General features: G+C 41.1%; 1 protein-coding gene across 1 annotated transcript; it reads right to left on the reverse strand.

Moving 5' to 3' along the window:
- Window positions 1-392: 392 nt before the first annotated feature.
- Window positions 393-25,282, reverse strand: LRP11 (LDL receptor related protein 11). The gene is made up of 7 exons (XM_067294752.1): window positions 24,685-25,282; window positions 18,582-18,739; window positions 14,687-14,828; window positions 12,414-12,539; window positions 11,430-11,642; window positions 2,288-2,389; window positions 393-2,003 (listed from the first exon to the last, which is right to left on the reverse strand). The coding sequence occupies exons 1-7, from the start codon at window positions 25,280-25,282 to the stop codon at window positions 1,849-1,851; spliced, it is 1,494 nt and encodes a 497-aa protein (XP_067150853.1). The 3' UTR covers window positions 393-1,848.

The following is a 25,282-nucleotide window of genomic DNA, read 5'->3' on the forward strand; positions in this document are numbered from 1 at the left end:
ATGAGCTAGGCTTGGCCTAATGTGGCAGGAGGGCTCTGGCCCACTGTCTTGGGCAAGCAGCACAGACAACCACATTCCCTGGCAGCTTGGCAGGCAGCCCCTCTACTGCTGTCATGTTCAGCTCAAGTATTGCTCTTGAGAGACAGATCACGGATGGAGATGGGAGCTCCTGGCCCTATTCTCAGTCTTGCTACAACAAAATGACTCAGTAACACCCCTTGCCATACAAATTCCAGCTTCTTTTAAGGCTGTTTCACAGAGAAGAGAAATACACTTCTGTCTGGTCTCATGCTATGTTTTTTCCTACCTGTTGAGAGGAATGTAATAGGCAAATTTATCTGGTAGCTGAAAATAAATGCAGTGCAAGAAATATAAGAATAAAATAGGTTTATTAGAGCTATTTTACATAAAGGTAATCAAGACCGAGCAAGTTTGTTTGAAGAACTATTTGTATACTATGGCAATATTCTAGTTGACTTTAAGTTACTGAAGTACAAAAGACGACATACAAAAAGATGCATGCCTCATCTGCCTCTTTTTTTTTTTTTTTACTGGGACCCTTGATGAATGTGACATCCTTGGACAGTCAAACAAGATAGACAGCACGGTGTGTGTATATATATATATATATATACGTATATATAACATGTACTGTACACATTTTACTGTTAACACATCTGAAGTTCACTCACACATATCAATTACTTGCTATAATTCTATGAGAATTTTACTGGGGTGGGGGGGCAAGTTGCTGAAGCTTCCAAGCTTTGCAGGGAGCTAAGGGTTAACCAGCAAGAATCCCAAACTCCTGGGGAAGCAGGACAGGGCTTTAACTCCACTGCATGGAGTGTGTAGTCCTGAGTACCCAACCCATGGTGGCGGAAGCAGCAGTCGCACTGACTGCATCAATTTGGCTAGCGCTAACTTTGTTCTTTTTATCTCCAACAGACCAAAGCCTGTCTCTGCTACCAAGGCTTTGGCCAGTCCCTCAGATAAAAGGCACTGCCTGCTGTTCTTTCGCAACGTGGAATGTGTTGAGCTAGGGATGGAAAAGGCTGAACAAGCCATGAGCTCCGGGGACAGACGTAGCTCTAGAATCTGACATGACTGCTGTTGGCACTGGGTAAGTCCAAACCCATCTTTTGAGTACTTGTGTTTTTCATTTTAGCATTTACTATGTGTGACTGTTAGCTGCACAGAGGTTTAAACTATAAATGAAAAAAGGTGTTTTGTTTTGTTTCTTAAATCCCAAATTTTGTTACAAAAGCTGGTGCTTAAATAGTGATTGCTTTTAATTAAAAAAGCAAAACAAAACCCTTTAATGAAAACATTCCCAGTGTATCACGTGGAACTGACACAGATCGGTCTTTGCTGGATGGTAAAGTAACACATTGCTCTAGAGTGTCCCCGTACACAGAGCAGAGCACAGAGGTGGCAGCACTGAGGAGCAGGGCAGGGTGCCGACAGGCTTCCCTCTGCAGCTCGGCCAGTGCGACTTGGTGCTGATGGGCCCGGCTGCTTCGTAGCGTGACAGCCTCCAAGCCCTTGGGTGTGCGCTGTGGCCACCCGGGCCCCAGCCTCCGTGGGGAGGGCTCAGGTGTCCCCCCCAACTAGGGAGGTTTCTCCGCCTTGCAGTGTCTGCTACACAGAGTCAACTGGAGCCACTCTCTGTTGCCTGAACACTGCTTATTTTCTGACCATGTGTGTATCACCAAAGGGGAAGAACATGTTTCTTATCTTGTAGGCTTCTAAATTTGAAACTTAACTAAAGATTTTGGTCCTTTTTTAGAGGCAGAAGTTTATGGATACAGGAGAAAGGGGAGAAAACAAGCAACCTAAATCCAATTTTCAGAGATACATCCCATTGATGAGGTAATCAGACTCTTCAGATGTAATGGGTCGAGCTTTTTTAAGCTTCTGTCTCACTAAATGCAGTCTGCAAGCAACCATAAGCAGCAGTAAAGCAGTGATGGCCAAGCCTAAGGCCAAGGGTAATACAGCACCTACAAAGAGGTTAAGAAAGATTACACTTTTAATACAGTGAGAATTCAGCAGAGGAAATCTGAAAATTCTTTTAAAAAATATGGCTAGTCTATCAGCTATGTGCTAATATTTGGAGCAACTCACACTGGGAAAATATACTGTATGAGCATATGTGTAAAGAATGGTTCAGAATATGGAAGTACATCATTCCATCATTCCATTCTTGACTATAATAGCTAGGTCTATAATGCCTGACTGAAAAACCCTAACACAATTCAAAAGGAATTCACATGGTCAGTCTTACCTGTTTCTGGGACTAGACGACTACCTCCAAGCTGATCTCTCTTTGGCACAGTTATGCCATTTCCATTTTTATCATCTGTTCTTTTCCCTGAGGAACTGTTATCTGTATAAAGTCAAGCAAGATAAATGAATACTACAGTTTAGTCATTCAGGAAGTCTTAATCATGAATTTAAATAATGTGAAAGAAGTATAAGAACTGCTGCCACCTATTGTATAATTTGAATTTTTGAAGTAACATGAAATTTAAGCTAAAATGTAAATTCATTTTTGCATCACAAAACCACAGCACATTTCAACGAAACCCAAGTGGGGTCAATTTCCACTGATTAAAAGATAGATATAAATTCTCTATAAAAACTTCTATGATGTGATCTGGACCAATATGAGCTAAAACATTACTAAAGCAGTTATATATAGCTGAAAATTAGGCCACTTCAAATTATGTTGATCTCCACCCTTAGTTTGTAAAGCAGGAAATGCATAGCTTGGCTGCACAGATTGCCTTAATTTTGCCCTTTACCCAACATATACAGGTACAGAACTGAAGTACTGTTTGTACTGAAGTACAAACAATATTCTTTTATACCTTCTGTTCTACACAAAGCTGAAAAGGCTAGTTCATCATCTTTGAAATGGTTTCCCCACATGTTTTTCTAAATACATAAGAAAAAAAATAACACACACACTTTTCTACCAAGAAGTGTTCATCTTGGGAGCATAGACAACAGTAGTTTTGCTTCACAAGAGCAAAAAGTAGCTTTGCTGGGACTCCCTCCTCCTACCCTTGCACTAAAGTTTCTACACCAACAGCTTTGGATCCACTTAATACAAGAATGACAGCTTAATCCACCAAAAACCTCACAAAAATCAGAAATATGGCTGTTTTAAGTATAATGACATTTGTTTTTTTAGCGGTAACATAAATATTGAAAGGCACTTTGGCTATGGGGTGAAATACTTCCTGATGGCCCTCAGAACTGTCACAATGCCCATGGAAATATGTTATGCTACAATATCAGTAAAATATGAATGTGAAACATTGTAATCAGAATTTCATGTAATGGTAGGTGTTAAAAGGAAATGTTTAAGTCAATTAGCTTGGAACATAAACCACATCCACCTCCTACCCACCGAGAACAGCTCTGAAGCACTGCAGAAAGCTGACTAGCCAGTGGAAGCAGCAAATACACCTGCCTTTTAATTGATGCTTAAATTGTTTCATTGGTATTGGCATGAGGTTGGTACTAATGTCCCCACTCTAAGTTACAAAACAGCCTCCCAGGCTCTGGGTTTATTGTCCTGTCATGGTTAAGGGGGTATAAACACTAACTTCACATGCCAGGAAATGCCTTAGAAACAAGCTACAGTCCTCATCATTTACACTAGGAGTCCTCTAAGTTGTTCTAGTATGTAAAGGGGTCTTAAGGAAATGCTAAGTGTAAATTGCACTGGCTTTAAGGTACTTTTATAGTATCAGGGCTGCACAGAATAATCTGAATGTAACAGAGACCTAAGCCAGCAGCTGCTTTTTGTTTCTGTTTTCCCTAAATAAAATTAAATAAATATTTTCTTTAATTCTGGAAATACCCAAAAGACACTAGCTCTTCTTAGAGCTGCTCCAGCCTGCATGACAAAGCTAGGTCTGAATGCCTGCTTTATGAATTTGTTTTTCTGCCATTTGAATAAATAGAATATTTAAGTCAACTGCTTGTAAAGACATTTAGCAAATATATCTGAATATACAGGGAAGTCTAGTGGAAAAAAATTTAGAAGGGTAGAAGAATAACAGAATCCTTCCAAGAAAGCTTGTAGGGTTTTGTTATGATTTGTGGCTATTCCTACAGGACTGGAGAGGCTATCTTGTCTGTTATCAACTGGAAAAAAAAAAGATATGCCAAAGAGGCTTTGGAGCCTGACACGGTGAGCGTCTGCATCTCTTTGACAACACATGAAAAGTAAGAGGGTTTTCCTCTGACACTAATCCAGTCACCTTGGAATTCACACAGACCTTCCAAGGGACTTGAAATTCACCCCACTAGTGCTGCTTTGAGTCAGAGTCCTAAACTAACTTGTGAGATTTTGTCAGATAACTCTAGGGAGTTGGAGAAAGGAGGATTTTCCCCTGAAGTATTATAACTTTTATATATGCGGCCTTCTTTCCTGCCTAATAGTATTTTTAACACTATTAAGCTAAAGCATCCTTTGTGGGTTTTGTTTTGTTTTACTTTCTCTTCATTTTCTAGTCTGTGTCTGGGAAATTGCAGTGTAATTTAGGGTAACTGGAAAGGGCTATACAGACCTAAGTTATGGATACTGCTATTGATGCCTCTGCAGCAAAAACATGACTAAGGCCTGGGCACTCAGTCAAATGTTGTAATCCCATCCCTGAACAGTACTGCAGAACAGCTGGTGTAGGCAGCCTAGAGAGAGGCAGAGATCCTATGCCAGGGGAATGCAAAGCTGTTATGGTGATTTATACACTTGCATTTGCTATGCTGGGAAGTGAAAATCTTCAGGCTGCTTATGAATTCAACCTGTCTACATGACCATGGTTGCTAGAATAACTATTGCTGCTTAGAAACCAGTCCATCACTCCAGTGTGCTTTGCTGCAACTGTATTGTTGTTATATTCATTTATAAGTGCAGCAGTGCCAGAATGTGCAGGGTTTGAGAGCCTCCCTGGAAAGGAAATCTGGGGCACTTTGGAGGCAGCCGTGCAGAAATGCTGTGCTGGCCTTTTGGAAGAGATGCAGTCTGGGCTACCTCACTCTGGAGATGTGCCTGCAAATGGAAAGGAGTCCTTTACTGACATCAAATTCCTTTTCCTGCATCTACTCCCAACTACTGAAGAAAAGATTTGGTCTTCTAGCTTGGACTAAAATATGGGCATACTTCGTTTTATTGCGCTTCGCTTTATTGCGCGTTGTAGATACTGCATTTTTTACAAATTGGAGGTTTGTGGCAACTCTGCATTGAGTGAGTCTATTGGTGCCATTTTTCCAACAGCATGTGCTCACTTCATGTCTCTGTGTCACATTTTGGAAATTCTTGCAATATTTCAAACTTTTACATTATAATTATATCTGTTATGGTGGTCTGTGATCAGTGATCTTGGATGTTACTATTGTAATTGTTTTGGGGCGCCACGAACCGTGCCCATATAAGACGGCGAACTTAATCGATAAATGTTGTATGTGTTCTGACTGCTCCACCAACCGGCTGTTCCCCTGTCTCTCTCCCTCTCCTCGGGCCTCCCTATTCCCTGAGACACAACAATATTGACATTAGGGCAATTAATAACCCTACAATGGCCTCTAAGTGTTCAAGGGAAAGGAAGAGTCGCAGGTCTCTCCCTTTAAATCAAAAGCTAGAAATGATGAAGCTTAGTGAGGAAGGCACGTTGAAAGCCGAGACAGGCCGAAAGCTTGGCCTCTTGCGCCAAACGGTTTGCCAAGTTGTGAGTGCAAAGGAAAAGTTCCTGAAGGAAATTCAAAGTGCTACTCCAGGGAACACACGAATGATAAGTGAAACAGCCTTCTTGCTGGTATGGAGAAAGTTTTAGTGGTCTGGCTAGATCAAACCAGCCACAACATTCCCTTAAGCCAAAGCCTCATCCAGAGCAGGGCTCTAACTCTCTTCAATTCTGTGAAGGCTGGGAGAGGTGAGGAAGCTGCAGAAGAAAAATTTGAAGCTAGCAGAGGTTGGTTCATGAGGTTTAAGGAAGGAAGCCATCTCCATAACATAAAAGTGCCAGGTGAAGCAGCAAGTGCTGATGTAGAAACTGCAGCAAGTTATGCAGAAGATCTAGCTAAGATACTTGATGAAGGTGGCTACACTAAGCAACAGTTTTTCAATGTAGATGAAACAGCCTTATATTGGAAGAAGATGCCATCTAGGACTTTCATAGCTAGAGAGGAGAAGTCAAGGCCTGGCTTCAAAGCTTCAGAGGACAGGCTGACTCTCTTGTTAGGGCCTAATGCAGCTGGTGACTTCAAGCTGAAGCCAATGCTCATTTACCATGCCAAAAATCCTAGGGCCCTGAAGAATTATGCTAAATCTACTCTGCCTGTGCTCTATCAATGGAACAACAAAGCCTGGAGGACAGCACATCTGTTTACAACATGGTTTACTGAATATTTTAAGCCCACTGTTGAGACCTACTGCTCAGAAAAAAAGATGCTTTTCAAAATATTACTGCTCATTGACAATGCACCTGGTCACCCAAGAGCTCTGATGGAGATGTACAACGAGATTCCTGTTGTTTTCATGCCTGCTAACACGACATCCATTCTGCAGCCCATGGATCAAGGAGTCATTTCGACTTCCAAGTCTTATTATTTAAGCAATACATTTCGTAAGGCTAGAGCTGCCATAGACAGTGATTGCTCTGATGGATCTGGGCAAAGTAAATTGAAAACCTTCTGGAAAGGATTCACCATTCTAGATGCCATTAAGAACATTTGTGATTCATGGGAGGAGGTCAAAATATCAACATTAACAGGAGTTTGGAAGAGGTTGATTCCAACCCTCATGGATGACTTGGAGGGGTTCAAGACTTCAGGGGAGGAAGCAACTGCAGATGTGGTGGAAATAGCAAGAGAACTAGAATTAGAAGTGGAGCCTGAAGACGTGACTGAATTGCTGCAATCTCGTGATAAAACTTGAACGGATGAGGAGTTGCTTCTTATGGATGAGCAAAGCAAGTGGCTTCTTGAGAAGGAATCTACTCCTGGTGAAGATGCTGTGAGCATTGTTGAAATGACAACAAAGGATTTAGAGTATGACAGCGGCAGCGGCAGGGTTTGAGAGGACTGACTCCAAGTTCTGTTGTGGGTAAAATGCTATCGTCAAACAGCATCGCATGCTACAGAGAAATCCTTTGTGAAAGGAAGAGTCAATTGATGTGGCAAACTTCACTGCTGTCTTATTTAAGAAATTGCCACAGCCACCCCAACCTTCAGCCACCACCACCCTGATCAGTCAGCAGCCATCAACACTGAGGCAAGACCCTCCATCAGAAAAAGATTATGACTCGCTGAAGGCTCGGATGATGGTTAGCATTTCTTAGCAATAAAGTATTTTTTAATTAAGGTATGTACATTGATTTTCTTAGACATAATGCTATTGCACACAATAGACTACAGTATAGTGTAAACATAACTTTTATATGTACTGGGAAACCAAAAAATTCGTGTGACTCACTGTATTGCGATATTCTCTCTATTGCGGTGGTCTGGAACCAAACCTGCAATATCTCCGAGGTATGCCTGTAAATCATGAGCCTGTTACAGAAGGCTCAATGCACTGCGTGCCAGGATAATCTCTAAATTGGACGTGGCCTTCCTCCAAAGTCACACTGCCACAGAGGAACCCCGCTGGAGATGCAGAAGTGCAGAACAGATTCACCCATTGTCAACAGTGAATGACTTTTTTTTCTTTACTGTTACTAGATCCCCTTTTAGGTGAGGGAGAGGTTGCAAACATTCCTTCTTATCTTGGACTTGTATATTACCCCATTTCATGCTTAAATGTAAATCCTCAAAAAGCTTGTACCAAATCAGAGCCAAAAGCAGGGAGCTACTAGAGTAGAGAGAGCAGGTTATGGGAAATTGGGAACAGGGAAACTATGAGGAGAGAAGGGGTTCTGGGATAAATTTTTTGCTAGTATTATCCTCATATGCAGAGAACTTGCATTCCTGCTGTAAGGAACAACCAATTCTCCAACAGCTTAAAACATTACAGCTCATGGTCCTTTTAAAAATGAGAAAAGATAAATATGGTGGTCTTTGGCAAAAAGATCCCTTTACTGAATATCTTCACTCTCAGAGATGAAGGTTACTGATGGGAAGTTAAGTAGCAGAAGGGTCCTGTCTTTACTGGTATTGTAACCACCACTGTAACAAAGGCAAATGTGAAAACAAAGCAAAGCAATTCTCCTCTCCTGAAACCTCTTGGTAAAAGCTTCTATTCTTGAAAAGTCAGCTGAAAACTCCTGGATCAAGCATCATGTCTAATGGCCACCTAGAATGTGCCACATGCTGTCTCCAGTAGGTAAATTACTCTTAAATTAGCATCTTCACTCGTTCTGCCTTGAAGTCACAGTATCTACTAAGACTGTCGTGTTTCCCACCCTAGCTTGTATTTTCATAACAAGCTACAAATTCCAACTAAGAAACCAGAAAAATGTGATGCTGAATGGAGCTCTCTGAAGTGAAAAGCTGGAACCTGCGTTGCTGCTGTAAAGCCATACTTGTTAATATACATCTTAAAAAGACGGCTTCTCACCATGTTAGCATTAAATCTCATTTATAAGACAACAATTTATAACAGTATGTTTTCAGTACCCTGGATGCTTGCAAAGTCAGCTCTAAGCTAAAAAGCAATATTATTGTGTTGTGACTATGAGGCGCACAGGTGCTGCCTTGGCACCGGCAGAGGATGTGACGTCTCAGGAGAGGGTATATCCTAGAACAGCATTTCTGCTAGTGAATTTGCTGAACTTTTAAGGCTGCTGGTATGATTTCTGTTCAGTACTTACCTCTCTTCAGAATTCTTCTAGCAATTATTGCCCTTCCTGACCACTTTTCCAGATGGGCTTCTTAGAGCTGCCCCAGTCTTTCTGTCCCTCCTAACGAAATCATTCTCTTTTAAGCAGTGGGTCAGATTAAGGCAACAAAGTGAGGCAGGGGAACCAAAGACTGTGTATATGAGCACAGTGACTGTATTTACTTTCAGTAATCACAGAATAAAACACACACACATGCCTGGAGGAGGGAAAAGCAGTCAGGATGCTCAGGGAAGTGTTCTCACCACTATGCCACAGAGTTTTGTCCTGTTTTCTCTGCCTCTCATTATTCTAAACCAAGGGGACTGCTTGAGCAGGGAGGTGGTGAGTCCCTGAGAGCAGCCCAGACACTTTCCGCAAGTCTGAAGCACCTCTATGGAACTGAATCCAGCTCTCCCTCTGGGCCAGTGCTCTAGCATAAAGCACACACACATGCACAGAGTAACTGTCTGCATTTTTGTGGAGCCTCGTTAATAGGTTTGGTTTGCAACCTCCTTGATAGGACTGTGACTGAGGGAGGCCTAATTTAATGGATATGGGTGGATTTTTAGGAATGAGATAAATGTCTGTCTGCTCAACTCCATAAAGACTGCAATGCTTGCCAGTGGGGCAGGACCAGATGCTCTCTTGGACCTCTGGGAATCATTAATGCACGTGACCCCGATGGATTTTAAGTGCCTCCATGAGAAGACAGCAGCTCAGCAGAGATTTTGGCAGCTGCCCTTTGGACTTGGATACCTAACATTCAGGTCCCACTGCCTGCAACCCCTTTGGAAGTGATCCATAAGCTATTTAAAAATGCATTGAGATGTTTGTCATTTGCCAGTTTTTGGTTAAAAATAGTGGCTACTGGGTTAGTGAGCTGCTATTTGACAAGGAAATCCTTAAGTGTAATTAACTGAGATTAAATTATGACTTGTCAGTAGAGCAATATTAAAAACAAGAACTGAGGTGAGACATGGTCAGCTGGAAGTCTTGCCTATTTAAAATTAAAAAGAGTTTACAACAGCTTCTGATATTACACTAATCACTGAAGCCCCATCACAATTTTTTTAGTTTTATAATAATTTTACTTTTTTTCCTTTTATTGTCTGCTGCTGTGCAAAAGGCTACCTTGATAGAGAAAACTGTCAAAGTAACTCACTGCAAAGGGTAAACACCGAAAATGACTATGCAGAAGTGCCGCTCTTCCACATTCACTTTCAATCATAATCTTAGATTATAGGTTGCCAAACTTTTATGCTGGTGACCTCAATTCTGGTTTTACTTCTGGAATCACAAGCCCAACAATTTTTAAGACCCACTTACCAGCTGAACTTCCATGGTGTTAACAATGCTCTTGGATGATTTAATCATTAGTTTGGGTAGCGCTGTATCAGCCATTGCTCAGAACTATGAAAGCCAAAAGGATTCTGGGCAGACTTAAGAATTTTAAGTCATCCCGGTAGGGAGCAATGAGTTCATTTACAATGCCAGAAAAGAGGAAGCATTTGCAAGGTAATTTTGCCACAAATTCCTACACGTTCACTGAAGCAGTCAAATTCTTGGAGAATATTGTTTTCATTCCCTTTGCAGCCACCATACATGAAATGTAAGTAAGTGCCTGACGAAACATGGAAGTGCACAAGGGAAGCGCCCTTTACAAGGGCCAGCATCAGAAGGCACTAAGGACTGCTCTGTTGCAACAAGAAAATAAAACTATACTTATAATTAGCTGCATCTCTGGCTGCAAGAATCAGTCTAAATCCTGAAGAAATAAAAGTGGGAGGACTTGCATTCAGTTTAAAAAGGCTCTGTGCACACAGTTTTAATTTAATTCATTTGTCATTTCAGATAATTTTAAATCACCAGCATGGGAATGACCTGTTTCGACTGCCTTAAGAGGCATGCCAAGTTCATTGGAGCTTCTGGAGTTTTCAGGCAATGTTTGGTAATTGCTGCCTGTAAAATTACTGCACACTGACTCCCAGCAGGCTTGTGACCACTACAGGCAATACTTCTGGGGACTTGTGAGTTTTGTGACTAAAGAATGAGCCTTCTCTACAGTGAGGAAAGATTTTTCTGGCCCTGGAGATGCAATTCAGAAAGAAGTGCCCATAAAAATTAAGATATTTGTTCAGAGAAAAACAAAAAACAAAGAAACCCTTCACCAATTAGCATGAGAAGCGATGCAATTATGCAATTACTTTCACCCAAGCTTTACTTTGGTGTGCTCTACTGAAGGTGTCCCCCTAAATATTTAAAGAGCCTTATACATCAGCTTATATAGCTGAACCTGTAGCAGAATTTGTTTGTATTTAGATCATTGCATGTTTTGTTCCTTAGGCTGTATTCTATTCTTAGCATTTCCATGTTTTAACTTTCTTTTTGCCACCTGGTAAGAAGGAGACTAGACAATTATAAAGCAATACCTAGTTGTTACTTACCTATTAAACGCTCCTTTTGTGTTTTTTTTACATTTGCAAAATTTTACTGTTAGCAAGGCACCAAAAGACAGCTTAATTAAATTTAAGGTGAAAGACACTTTCTTCCTTAATAGAAGACAGTTCATTGGAACGGATTCTTTTCAATTCTTACCTGGCACAAATCCACTGATTTGTTTCTTTGGTCCCTGAGAAAGCGATTGGTTAGACATGTCTGCATCCAGTGAAAGAAGCGGTTGATTTCTTACAGTGGTTTTCAGGGTGTTGTCTGCAGAAAAGTTTTCATGTGCATTTTCAGTCAGTCCTACAGTCCTTTGCTGGGTAGTGCCAAGAGCTGCATGGGTCACTGTCTTCCGGCCTGGGCTGACTGCATTAATAGAAACAAAAAAACCCAATCATTTTTGTATGGAATTAAACAGAATGGGGAGTGTTCTGTTGGAAGACCCTGCAACATGGGCCTTGAGGTAGACTAAACAAGCTCATCAGGTTCAGACGTACAATGAAATGTGAGTTCCAGTTGCATAACAAGTTACCAATTGCCCCTGGTCAGCCATTAGGTAAGAGTACACATATGAACTCTAATGTGAAATCTAGCAGCTGAAATATTAATGAAAGAGTGGTTAGCCATCACGCCAATCCACCCCCTGATGCCCCCTGTTGGTTCTTGTTAACTTTGCTGAGCATGGGTACATACTGAAGATGAATAACAAAGGCTAACAGAGCAATAGTGAATCAGCTTGTTACCCTACTTGCCCAGATTTCCAAGCATTTCAGATTTTTGTAAGGTGCATGATTGCTTTCAAGTGTACCTCCGAGACACCCTCTCAGATGAAGACAAGGTATCTGGAATCATTATGCAAGTAAGGAACTGATCTTTTAAATGTTGAGAACTTTAACTCAAAATCTGTCATTTTGGGACTTTGGCAGTTTTAATATGCTTTAAAAAAATGGAGTTAATTTCTGAGTGCCTGCTGTATGCTGACATCCAACCTGCCTGCATACTATTTCCAGTGAAAGGTTCTAGACTGAGAGCAAGGTGATTGTTCATGGAAAGAGAGAACATAGAAAGCATCATTTCCCTTTGGTCGTACAGTCTACGATTACTTTCATGATCAACGTTGTCGCACAGCGCACTTACGGTTCTGGCAGAAAGTTTCATCAGATCCATCAGGGCACTGTTTCACTCCATCACAAGCAAATGTGATGTCAATGCAGCAGCCATCATCACAGATAAACTGGTAGCGAGAACAAACTCCGACACAAGCTGTTGAAAAACAATTCTCATATTACCAAATGAGAAGTCCAAAATACTCAATGACTAAAATCTCTAGTATCAAGCAAAAGTAAAACCAGAATGTGTCAAGAAAGACCACACATAAAGTAGAAAGTTGAAGAAAGGCCTGGCTCAGCTCTATAATGCTGTACAGACATAGAAACTATGCATAAGAGCTGTTCCTTGCACCCTCATCACTGTTCTGGAAATCTTTTTTTTCTACAGGAGCTCTCAACCTGGAGGCTGTAGCACCTTGCAGTCTGTGCAGCACCCCTGCAGCACCTTAAGCTCTAGTGGCCTAAGCTGAAAGGAGATCTTCTTTCCAGGCTTAAAAAATCCAGGACAGCCCTGAAAACAAATAGATGAGATCTCTATGGTTTTAATTGCATTTCTCAAACACGTAATTCATACTACATACCCATTCTGTATTTCTGACAATATGTTATTTTATATGCACATATATGAGCTGTATTATAGCTACAGGCTCTTTTACAGCATGTTTTCTGTAACCTAATTGAAAGACTAAAGAAAGAATGCCCATCATTTATTCACATGAGCAATCCATTGACTCAAACACAGCATATGTCAGAACAGGAACAAGCATAAGATCTTACAAGTGACCCTCACTAGAAAGAACTGGATTGCTGCCTGCTTTAGTATTTAGATTCCTCTATAAATAGAGAATGTCCCTGGACATTTCACAATTGCAGATACATACTCAAAGCTCTCCTGAAACCCATTTTGATCTTATAATTACCGAGTGTTTACATATGTACTATTGTCTTTCCAACAGCAATGTATTTCATTGCTTTGTAAAGCACTATCAAGTTCAGTGTTTGGTTAAGCTGGTAACAGCAAATAGATTTACATAAGCAAGTCACAGCCTTTAGCTGTTATACTGCTATGCGCCATAACAACTTTAAAAGCTGAGCAATGCTAATGAAAGTATAGCATGAACATGTACTGCCTGTTTAAAACTCAAAAAACTCATACTTTGAAAATGCATCTCATTGACTTCAGTGCTAATAATAGCACAGATCCTGTATGCAGCAAGGCATTGTGCATTGGTTTAACTATAGCAGGAGCACTTGAATTGCAAACATACTTGGGGAATTAGAAAAAGAAAAAAAGCAGCAAATCCTCTACTTGTTCCACCCAAAAGACACCACAGATGCCCACAGCAACAAATAAATCAGCAAACTCTTAGCCTGCTTAGCTGAATGAAACATTAATGAATACAATTCTACCATCCATTACTGGAACACAGACTTTATTAAACAGATTCATAACTGTTTTTTCATAATACCAATTTATTGCCACTGGGACTACCCTCTAACGTAGAGATAATCCACTGGAGCAGAGCAAAGCTTTCACTGGTGCAGCTGAATATAGTAAAATATCCAGATACACCATGCTAGTTTAACCTTTACTTTGTGCTAGAACAGCAGATCTATATTAGCAACTTGCTAATTATAAGGTAATTAGAAGTAATTACACTAGCCAGATCTATATACATGCTATTTTTTAGTTAAGAAAGAACCCCAAAATGACAGCCACTGAAATGCAACTTCCTTTCTATCTTTTATGCTTTTGGCTTTCTTTTTATATGTCTCCAAAGCTCAGAGTTTAAAAAATGATCAGTTTCAGTTTTCACAGTGACCTAAAACTTCAACAACTGCTTAACAAACATTTAACAGAAAAGCTTAAATGCATGAAAACAAGAAACCATCCCACCTTTTAGCCTACAGGTGCAGGCCAATATTATTATTAATCTGTTAGTCTTGCGCATTATTAACTACTTTTAACTGGTCTTCCCTACAGTAGGAGCCCTGCCATGTTCTGAGCACCCTGTCTGACCATACAATGAACTGTCACAATGTGCCTGACGCATATGGCAATATTTCATTTTTCCAACCCTGCATGCTTATTAGCAATAGAGCGATGAATATTTAGACGATTGAAAGCATTATTGCTCTAACAAAAAAGTGACCTTTGCTTCCTGAATTTGAAACAGCCATTCAAAACCAAAAGAGATGTCATTACATAAAGAATAAGGGAGAGATAATAATAGAGGAATGGACAGTAAGATTTCTGCCTCCATCACATCACACAGCCAATGATTTCAGTCATTTTCTCACCTTCTGCAGAATGAACCATAGGAAGAACAGTCACAGAGACATTATCAGAGCTCTGCTGTCCAGCAGTGTCCGTCACAGTTAGCTGGAAAATATATACACCTTCCTGAAAGTGAGACAGCTTCAGTGTTCCTGGTTGTGGTACCTGATAAAGGAAACCCAGTGAAAAAAAATCGCATTGGTATAAAGGATCTGTCCATAAACTTTGTGTCCAGTGCTTTTCATACAAATAAAATACTACTCTTAAGTCTGGCCAAACCACTCAAGCATGTATATCAGCCTATCACATTTTGATCTTTTTTTGCTTTCAGTATGGAAAAATAAACATGCTTAACATTTGTGTACTGTTTTTAATGGTTCACTTAATTACGTGGAGCTGTGGATCCTAACATTGGAAAATGTCAGAGGCAGTAATATTTTAGAATATTTTACCTTGTACTCTCTATCCAGTTAATCTGTAGACCAATACATATCTAATGACAGAAATGCCTTTTACAATATATTGACTTTTGATAAGGTGACTGACAGCACTGCTTTATTAGTAAGACTGCCTACCTCTTTCCAGTATGACATATATATATGACTTGCAACTTTTACAAATTGTCTGGACTGAATTTTTCCACGCTCCGTCCTTCATTTTTATGCTTTGTTCTGTACTGGAAAATATGTTAATCTATGGTGACTGCCCTAACCATTAGATTTCAGAAAGTCATTTCATATATATATATATGTATAGAAACAACTCAAATTGGATTATATCAGAAAAGATATAGGAAAATAACTTCTTTTATCATAATTTAAAATGGGTACCAAAATGACTTTACTAGTAAAGTAGTAATTTACAAATAAGTTTGTATAAAATGAGTACGATATTTGTATAGATAATTTTTTAAATCTCATGACAGTTTCCACTCACAAATAACTCCAACTGTCTGTGAATTCAGTAACACCTACTTTAATAATTACAAAAGAATAGATAAAGCCATGCACAAGTTAATTGGACATCTAGTGCATTTTTACAAGTGAAGAGCACAGGCCTATTTTTATAGTGATGATTTACTGAAAAGTACACTGAAATCCTCTGTGAATACCTTTAATATTAAAAACAAAATTCAATAAAGAGCTTTGCTTTCACTCATTGAAATTTGCTCTTAATGCCTAAAAAAGAACAGGAAATTTCAATAAACATGATAACAGAGTCCTAGGGTTTTAAAGCAGGGCATATTGATAAATTCACTTTACTCTTCTGGTAAGTTGATTTCTTAACTGAAATGTCTTTCTTTTTCCATATATCCAAGTGCACTGATTTATCTATTTGTGCTGTTCATTGCTTCCTGATGAAGAATATGACACTTTGCATTTTTATTCTTTACTGTATTACAAAGCTAAATATACTCTAAAAACCACCTGCTGCTGTTCACAATGGTTGCTGGGAGAGCAAATATGATTTTTAAAACTCATAAGCCGCAGAGTCCCACTCTCTTCTCGGCAAAAATCCAGAGAAACTCCACTAACTTCAGAATACACCCTTCCTCTTGAGGACCTCTGTGCTTTCCTTTTTATCTCTGTTCTGCCCTGAACAATGCCTGACTGTACCTGCTTTGTTCTAAACTTGGGCTCAGACCAGACAGTAATTTTCCAGGTAATCATCAGGAAAAAAAACAATCCCCCACAACTGTCGCCAAGCTTTGCAGCTACAGTATGTAGAGAGCAATCTAACATGCAAATTATCCCTAAGCTAACTAATCACAACAGAAAAAAAAAGTATTTCTGCTGGCTTCCTTCTACAATATAAGAAGATCTCTTTAAGCAGTCCTTTCCCCTCCTGTGCCTTCTATTTATTCTTTGGTACCTAAGTGCAATGTAACAGCTGCCTTTTATCTTTTTTAAACACACAGCCTCATTATCCCTGGTTGCTATGGATTCACTTATAGTTTTCTAAGAATAGATTACAAGAAATCCAGTAGCTTCAGGATACCAACTAACCCACCAAATATTTGCATGAATAATTACAGTTATTAATTCGACACTAAAAATTAAATTATCATGGTAATCATCAGGACAGACATCAATGGGAGAAATTCCTGCTCATTTGAAGACAATGGAAAAGTAGCTCTTTAAGCTGAAACCTGTGTCAGAATTGATTTCAGTTATCAAATATAAAGAAATCACCAAGATTAATGGGAATTTTGCAGGTTTAAATAAACATGAGCCTGGTCTCTATTTTATGGAGCAAATTTAAGTTAAAGTAAAAACAGGAACTTTAAAAATTTTAGTTAACTTTTTATTTATGTGTTCCATTTGTAGGCATATTACTACATCACATAATAATTTCAAAAGAAATCTAGTGATGCTGCAAAAGGTCAGATTAACAACTCAAAATAAGAAAATCTTCCTTTTATCCAGATGATATCTAGCAACTATTCAAGCTTCATTCAAGTCTTTTCTATGTATTATGCTGTTTGCACTCCTCATGAATGCCTTTTGGCCTTTTAATTTTCAAGCCAATAAAATAATAAATGACGATAAACAACTCACAATGGTCTTTGACACGACAGATTCAAATCATGATACAGCATCAAGTAATTCAGAATTGGCTAAATGTGGTAACCCTTCCAAAGATGTGGACCTTGCAGTAGAAAATAAGACTTTCAAAAGTATGCAGCACTGGCTTAACTAATACTTTTGAATACCCCTGCTGTGTTTTCTTCAAGGAGCATGGTGACAAAAAATTACTTGTGCATAAATTTCAGTAACTACGCACAAGAGAAACCCAACTGTCTTCTTAAGGTTCATCCAGCAGATTGTTTCCTAACTGTGCCATGGTGATGTTCAATAATCACACATTACTTACATTGCCCTGCAGGAGATTAAGAAATAACCACTTACTCAGTTGTTTTTTTTCATGTCTTGGTTGACAATTTTAGGTTTCAATGCATTTAGCCAGCCCTTTGTGTTAGGTTAAGCTCTGGTTTGTTCCAGTTTTACAAATCTTGAGTAACTTTGCTGATACTGTTAGTTTATCCAACTTGTCTTTGATGTAACTGAGCTGAATGGACGTAAGTGGCAACTGTCAAGTATGGCTTGCGGTGGCACAAGCACACATGGCCTCCTGGGTTTGGGGCTGTTCCTGTTGCTGATGCTGTGCTGTGTAAACTCTTCCTATCTAGGGGCAGCACCTCTGCAACAGTAAGGACTATGGTCTACTCCCTCTCCCCTTTGATATGTCCTTCCTGCTCTAGGTGGAGTCCCCAATGTGCTTTCAGTATTGCAGGCTATAAGAGACTGTGAGAAGACTCAGTCAGTTTGAAACATTTTTCCTTTCCTTTTCTGCTGCTCTATAGCATCCACAAAAGAAGGGTAGGGTGGAGAATCCCTCTCTTGATGGTTATTTTGATATAATGATGAAAAAGGTTAAAACCCAGTTGTAGCGGAAATGGTACACATACAATAAAATAGTCCTTCAATATGTCTTGTAAGGTCTACACCACAAATTTCTTTGCAGTTTCTCAACAAGCACTAACAAAAAACTGTAGGTGAAAATACCGTATTATTTTTAGTAACTGAATTACTGAGGTTTCTCTGGCCTGGATCACAGAAACCAAAAAGCAGTTGCAGTGAGCACAAACAATGCCTGAAGAGAGCAGAGCTGAAGTACAGTAGAATACTGGCATCTACTTATTTGACGTGGGCTGTCTCATGCCATCCTGGACATAGGTGAACTGTATAAACCACATGAAATAAAGGCTCAAGTTGTATATTCAACCTACTCATCCTAAATTTGGCACTTGGTAGCCATTTGAATACATGTAATGTTTTTACTCCTGCATTTAAAACTGAGCTATAATGAATACAACAAACTGCCAGTAACTGGCTATATGTGAGGTTCCATGTGTACCTTCATTTCAATAGATGAGTCACCTTGCAGCAAAGTCCATTCATACTGCACAATTCCGTGGTCATCTGAACTTTCTCGGCCATCCAGAAGCACCCAGTCAACAGGCGACTGCAGCACAGTATCTTGTCCCGCCTTGCACTGTGGAGGCTCATCATAGTCTTCAAAAAAAAAAAAAAAAAAAAAGGAGGGGGGGAGCGTTATTTATCAGAGGAAAACATTTTTTTCTTTGTTAAGATATTCATCCACCACTGCGCTAACACCAGAAAGACAACACAAATACTTCTCAGCACTCAGAGCAGCAATCTTCTCTTCCCCAATTCTCAGTGAGAGACTGTTCACTTAAGCGCACTGTTCAGTGCGTTTGCATTGGTTAACTGAATGTGCTGTCAGATGTTTCTCATTGAAGCAGTCCAAACCCACGACACACATTCTCAAAAAGCTAAGCTTTCACTAAAAGAAAGCCTGGATCTGTGTTTCTGGTTGAAACAGCATCTACAACATATTGTTTCTGTTTATTTGAAGGCTTAAAAATATCAGAAACACAATGTTCATTAGCACACATTTTGTTAAAGTGAAGTAATTGTATCTACTTAAATTTTAGTACAGTTAACTGTTCCAAATTGTTCAATGAGGTCTTGAGGAAATTGCTGGTATATCCTTAAACTTCTATTTGCTTACAAGCATGTTACATAGAAAACCTCTGTTACGTACATGGATGTTTGCCTAGTACAACAAAGAGGACTGCTAGCATTGTTTGTTTATTTTTTTAACCTAAATTAAGGAAAACTGATGTAAACATGAATTACATACACATTCAGATGGCATTTACTGTACACCTTTTAAAGCACTCAGTGCATAACAATATCTTACAGGAGTGGAAGACTCATTTAAAGTAAGCTGACAACGTGGTGAAGCAGTGCACAAAAACATGATACAAATGCGATCAGAAACGATGACCAATTTTAAGTGTCTGATTTAAGACAATTGAAGCTTGATTTTCAGAATATTTAGGATTTGTAGCATTTTGAAATATTTAAAGTACAGTTCTTATTGATTAAAGCTGTGAGCATTAAGTAAAAAGTGATTTAACTAATTTGCCCTGCAACATTCAGGAAGTGCAGGGAAGAGAGATGGATATAATTTAGTTCTACAAGTCAGCATTTGACAGCTTTAGCCATGAGACCGTAACATTTTGTAGTTCCCTGCCTCAGACACACTAGAGCAAGTCTCCACCACCAGTTTTGTTCATTTCCTGTGTTCTGGGCACTCTGAAGCACCAGGATGATTTCTGTTCTTTGATCTTCCCTCTGCCCTCCCTCTGCCCCGTGCAAATAATCCGCATAGCTCACTTCTCCAAACTCTACTGAGACACACCAGTAATACAGCTTTCATGCCTAAGCGTTTGCAGGAGACATCTTCCTTTTCCTGGAGGAAGCACGTGCCACAATCTGTTTGGGTGTGCAGCACGTTCAGTGAAGAACGCCCATATGAAGAATTTTCACACCGAGCTCTAAAAAATATCTACTAAACACAAGCCTATAACTTCACTTAGTTTGGGTAGAGCTGCACAAATGAAAGTCAGTGAAGGTATTCCTCCTTGCACACACTCTGTCAAATTTCAAGTCCTTGCTTGAAGGCTTGGAGCTCAACAAAGCAATGGAGCCATGGTACAATTTTTTTTTTATCACTGACTAGACAGCAAACTTTTTATATGCTTTTTTTCTCAGAAGTAGTTAAGGCACTCTTCTGAAAACTTCAGAGAAATCCAGCTGACACCAAACATAAGGGACAGAAAATTTCAACACAAATGCCTTAAACTAGGAAACGTACAAATAACTGAAAACAGAGTCTAATAATAGAACGGTATTAAACAGCTCTTACTAATCCAGCTGGCACAGGAAGCTTTGCCTAACGTGTATTCACAGAGTTCTCAAAATCAAGTATGTTTAAAAAGCACCATTTAGGTGCAAAAAAATGTTCACTGTTAATAAACACCAGGATTACAGTGCCAGGGCAACCGCTATTTGGAATGTATGAATTATGTACAGGCTTTACATTATTATTTACTTCACCAGCCACTGTCAGAAAGAGGATAACGAACTTGACTGACCTGGATCTGAAAAAGCACAGCCCACTCTTATGCTTCTAACTTGAAAAGAGGTTTCATGTCACTAGTCTGTTTTAAATGACTTGATTAATCTCATGCAGAAGCTCTGAGGCACGAGCAAAAACCATTTCCCTTGGGCCTTAAGCAATAAGCATCTTTTGTCTTCCCAGACTAACTTAATACTACAGCAGCCTGAATTGTAATGGCAGGAGTCATTTTGGGCCAGTTCACGTAGGGGAAGCTGAAAACATTGCAGCTCACAGAAATTCCTGACAGCTCTGTACTGCAGGCTAGTGAGTGGGCTGGGCAGACAAACTGAACTCACTGCAGCTGAATCTGACAGGGATCGAAAATCAAAGCTCAAAGTGCTGGTAGATGCCTCAGATATGTCTGTTAAAAATTCATAAATTTTACTAAGCATATATCTATTCTTGGCTCTATTTGGTCACATTTTTGTGAGACTAGGAAAATGCTAATACACAGCCACTTCCTGCCAAAATCCAGGCCTCTGTTCCCAAAGTATGAGGGCACTATGCCTTTTAAGTTGCCAGAACTTTTTCAGACAGGTAAATCAATGGCAAATCAACTAATCTCTTGCTCTAGGAAAGAAAAATTGGCCTGAGAGAAACATTTGGCACATGAAGAGACAGTCCATACAGCTAAAGACTTTCTTCATTGCAAAGTCATATGCAATGGAATATATAAACCTTATAAAGTGAAATATCCTCACACCTGGATAATGTGTGCTTCTAAAAAGTCAGTGGAAAAAGCAAGGAGGCATACTTGGTAGCAATTCGCAATCACAGCTCACAGGTGTAAAGGATGATCAGACACAGGTTAGTAGAAAAATCAAGCTCATAATGTATATTTTAACTTCTATTTCTAACCTTTATTTAGATTGAACGTAGATAAGTAATAGTAAACTGATATAACAGAGTAACGCTCTGAGATAATAGAACTGGTGGCTTTCTAGAAAAGGAGCTACAGCTTTATAAATAACCCCTTTTTCCTGCCGGGGGGACACACCAGGCTTAATTTGTTCTACTGATCCAACCTCTATATAGACTTGGACTGTCAACAACAACGCTAGTGGTCTGAATGAAGGCTTTTTTATAAAAGGCGACATTACTACATATTCCCAAATTTCTTTGACCTCAGTTTACCTTAAGGTTGAATCCTCCACTGCTCACCAGTCGTGAGTACCACTGAAGGAAAGTTATACATTTCTGGTGAGGCATTCAAGTCCTTCTTCTTTCTTTCTATGTCAAAAATTTAAAAATTTGCCTAACAAAGGCAAAAAGGAGTGCCCCTTCTTTCAGTACATGTATATGGGGTTTTATTGTTAATACAGCACAGATGGCTTGAGGCTGCTGATTGGTAATAGTACTGCTTCAGTTTTACCTTCAAGTAAATCCACAGTTAAACCAGCATAAACCAGGAGGAAAATGAATCAAAGATCAGGGCTCTGATACACTGGAATGTCCTACCTCAAAAATTCATCCCACCACCGACTTTTCTGGAAGAATACAAAGATGCACTTGATCTGAAGAATACATATCTGTCATTAGTTGCTCTTAGAATTAAATACACAATTGGTTTTGGTATACTGAAGATCATTAATATATATAAAGCCAAAACACTAGAGATCACTGTATACTAATGCTCAGAAGCATTTTGAAATTACAAGGACACTACGTTCATGAATAAATACTGGTTTGGGATTATCAAAAAGAAAACAGCAGAAGACTCAATAGCACAGTACTCTGAAAAAAAAAAAAAAGAATAGGTAAGACATGATCCCTGTATGAGAGAAACTCTCGAAATGCAAAGCTTGTTCCTGTAAATTAAATCACTGTGTGACATAAGAGAAAAGAGATACATCTTCATCTTCCTGCCATGCATTGTCATCCCGATTAACTTTTCAATGTAATTTAAAAATGCAGTGATAACATAACATCAGACGGCAATACAATTTAATCTTAATTTTTTCTTTCCTGTTTTATGTCATGGCTGACAGATGTTTGAATAAAGTTTCTTCTCCGTTGTGGCTCTGCTTCAGCTCCAAAGTAATTGCATTAAGAAGCTATAATCCCCTGTTTCTGATATCATAGTTACCCAGAGGGAAGACTTTTAAATAAACCCAACAGGACACAGAACAATTTGCAGATTACAATAGAAAATGCCTTCCTAGCTCTGTTCTGATAGTCACTAAAGCTGCCAAAAAGACAGGGCTTTGGAATTCAAAATTTCCAATAGCTAGAGTATCATTTGATCAATAATATTATTTATATAATGCCATAACTTCATTCTACATTAGGAGATGCTAGATTTTAACGAAAGGCAGTTCAAAATGAAGAAGAACATTTGTAGATATTTTCAAAGTTTTTTAAAGAAGCCTAATTCTCTATGACTTTGGTTTAAAATCTAGTCTTAAGCCTTCTATATTGCAATTTCATACATGGTTATAATACACACCCAAAATTTGCCACATAAATAATACTGTGTATCTAATACTCCCCCTGTTGTGAATGTCAAAAACATATCTTGGGTTTTTCTGCCATCTTAAGCTTGCCTCATCTTCATTCTCCACAAGTTTCTTCCCATAGCTTTCTACACATCTACTCATGCACTTTGCAAAATATTTAGGCAGCTAACTCCTCTAAAAACTGAGCCCTTGTTTCCTCTTTTCTCCAGTATAATTCCATGGACATTCTCATACAACTGGTGGAACTGGATGGGGAATCAAGTTCAAATTCTCCCCTGACAAGGGGGCAAGTAATAGCAGATGCAATCTGGATACAGTGTTTCCATTCACACTATGACTCGGTTTTCTTCATGTTGTGCGTAGTGACTAACTTACTTGGGTAGATATATGAATCACTGAAGATGATGAGGAAGAGGACATTTAAAAAGTACTGTCAACAGAAGGTAATGAAATTAAGATGACATGAGCTAAGATCAACTGTTTTCTAATAATAGATTGTATTTGTGGGAGGTGGGGGAGTGACTGCAAGTTCTTTGGATCAGATGGCAGGAAATACAAAGAGCCTAAATTCTTAAAGACAGATGTGTCTTCACCTACAGCTCTTTGCTCTGGATTATTTTGTGTTTAAATATGCTTCAAGGGTGACCAAATTGCTTCTTGTGACGTGGTCTAGACTCTAGAGGTTATATAGACCATCTGTGCCACCTCTTGACTATCTGTGAAATATCTTTCTCTTCTTTGGTCTAAATCTTAAGTTCTTAAGCAGGAATTAAGTACATAAGAGAGCAGCTTAGGTGACAACTGTGGACAGCTGCTGGACCCAAGAGGAAGGGTATTAGCTTGTTCAGCTGTGAATCCTTCTCAAGCGACCCCACCGGGCTCTGCCGTGAGTGGCCCCAGCAGTTCCCATTGCCAAGGCGCTAAGGGCGGGTAACTGCACTAGGGAACCTGTGCAGTGATGGTCTGCGTGATCCTCACCGGGGAGTGCCAGGCTCACGAGCGCGTTCCTCCCATCTGCTGGCTCTCAACTAACCGCCAGCTGGTGCACCGAGCACCAAGCTTTCTGCGGAGGCAAAAACGCGAAGGCCTTTCCCTCGCCCCCAGCTCACAGACACTGCAAAGCCCTCGCGGGTACGAGCCCCGCTGGCGAGTGCTCCGCCGGCTCGGTGGGAGCCCGCGGGTAACGCGGGCCGCCGCCTGAACCGCAAAGCCGCCCCGTGGCCAGTGCCGCTTCCTCCCGCGGCGGCTCCTCGCCACCGAGGCACCAGCTCCTCGCTATCGCGGAAGCCGCGCGGGCAGCGGCCGGGGCCGCCGAGCCCCCCGCAGCCCCCCGCGCCCAGGACCAGGCCCCGGGCCCCGCCGCGGCCCTGCCGCCCTCCCGCTGCCGCCGCCATTTCCCGCCGCGCCGCCGGGGGCCGTTACCCGCCGCCTAACGGCCGCCCCGCGCGGCCCCCCCGCGCGAGCCTTTGCCCGCCGCCGCCACTCGCCAGTGGCCCCGCGGCGGCCCTTACCCGGCGGCGGCACGGCGGGCGGGCCGAGGCCCCGCGGCGGCGGCGGCGGCGGCCCCCGGCGGGGCGCGGCGGCGGGTGGCGGCGGCGGCGGCGGCGGGGCGAGGCCGGCGGCGCGGCGGCTGTAGGTGCTGTAGCCGCGGTGCGGGGCGAAGCGGCAGACGGCGCGGCCGCGGTGCGTGCAGTTGAAGAGGTAGCAGCCCAGCTCCACCGCCTCCCGCGCCCGCCCAGGCCCCTGCACCACGGCCAGCGTGCAGCGCGGCTCGGCGCAGCAGGCGTCCAGGCACTGCCGCCAGCCCGCCACGGCGGCCGGCGCCCGCAGGAAGGTGGCGCCCGCCGCGATGGAGTCCTTGGTGCGGATGATGGAGTCGGGCCTGGCGGAGAAGCCGCTGCTGCCGCGGCACTGCTCCCCGCCGCCCGCCGCCGCCGCCGCCGCGGGGCCCGGCTCCTCCTGCTGCAGCTGCCGGCGGAACTCCTCCAGCAGCGACTCCACGCCCGAGATCTGCGAGCGCAGCTCGGCCAGCGGCGCCGCGCACTGCCCGCCCGGCAGCACGGCCCGCCCGCCCAGCGCCGCCAGCACCACCAGCACCAGCGCCGCCAT

This window comes from Apteryx mantelli, chromosome 3 (assembly GCF_036417845.1).
Source record: "Apteryx mantelli isolate bAptMan1 chromosome 3, bAptMan1.hap1, whole genome shotgun sequence".
NCBI classification, from domain to species: Eukaryota; Metazoa; Chordata; class Aves; order Apterygiformes; family Apterygidae; genus Apteryx; species Apteryx mantelli.

Coding starts and splice junctions, on each gene's coding strand:
- LRP11 (XM_067294752.1), bottom strand. CDS start 25,282: ATGGCGGCGCTGGTGCTGGTGGTGCTGGCGGCGCTGGGCGGGCGGGCC. Junction 2,390..11,429: donor AATCAGTGGATTTGTGCCAG/GTAAGAATTGAA, acceptor GACTTTATACAG/ATAACAGTTCCTCAGGGAAA. Junction 2,004..2,287: donor TCGTCTAGTCCCAGAAACAG/GTAAGACTGACC, acceptor ACCTCTTTGTAG/GTGCTGTATTACCCTTGGCC.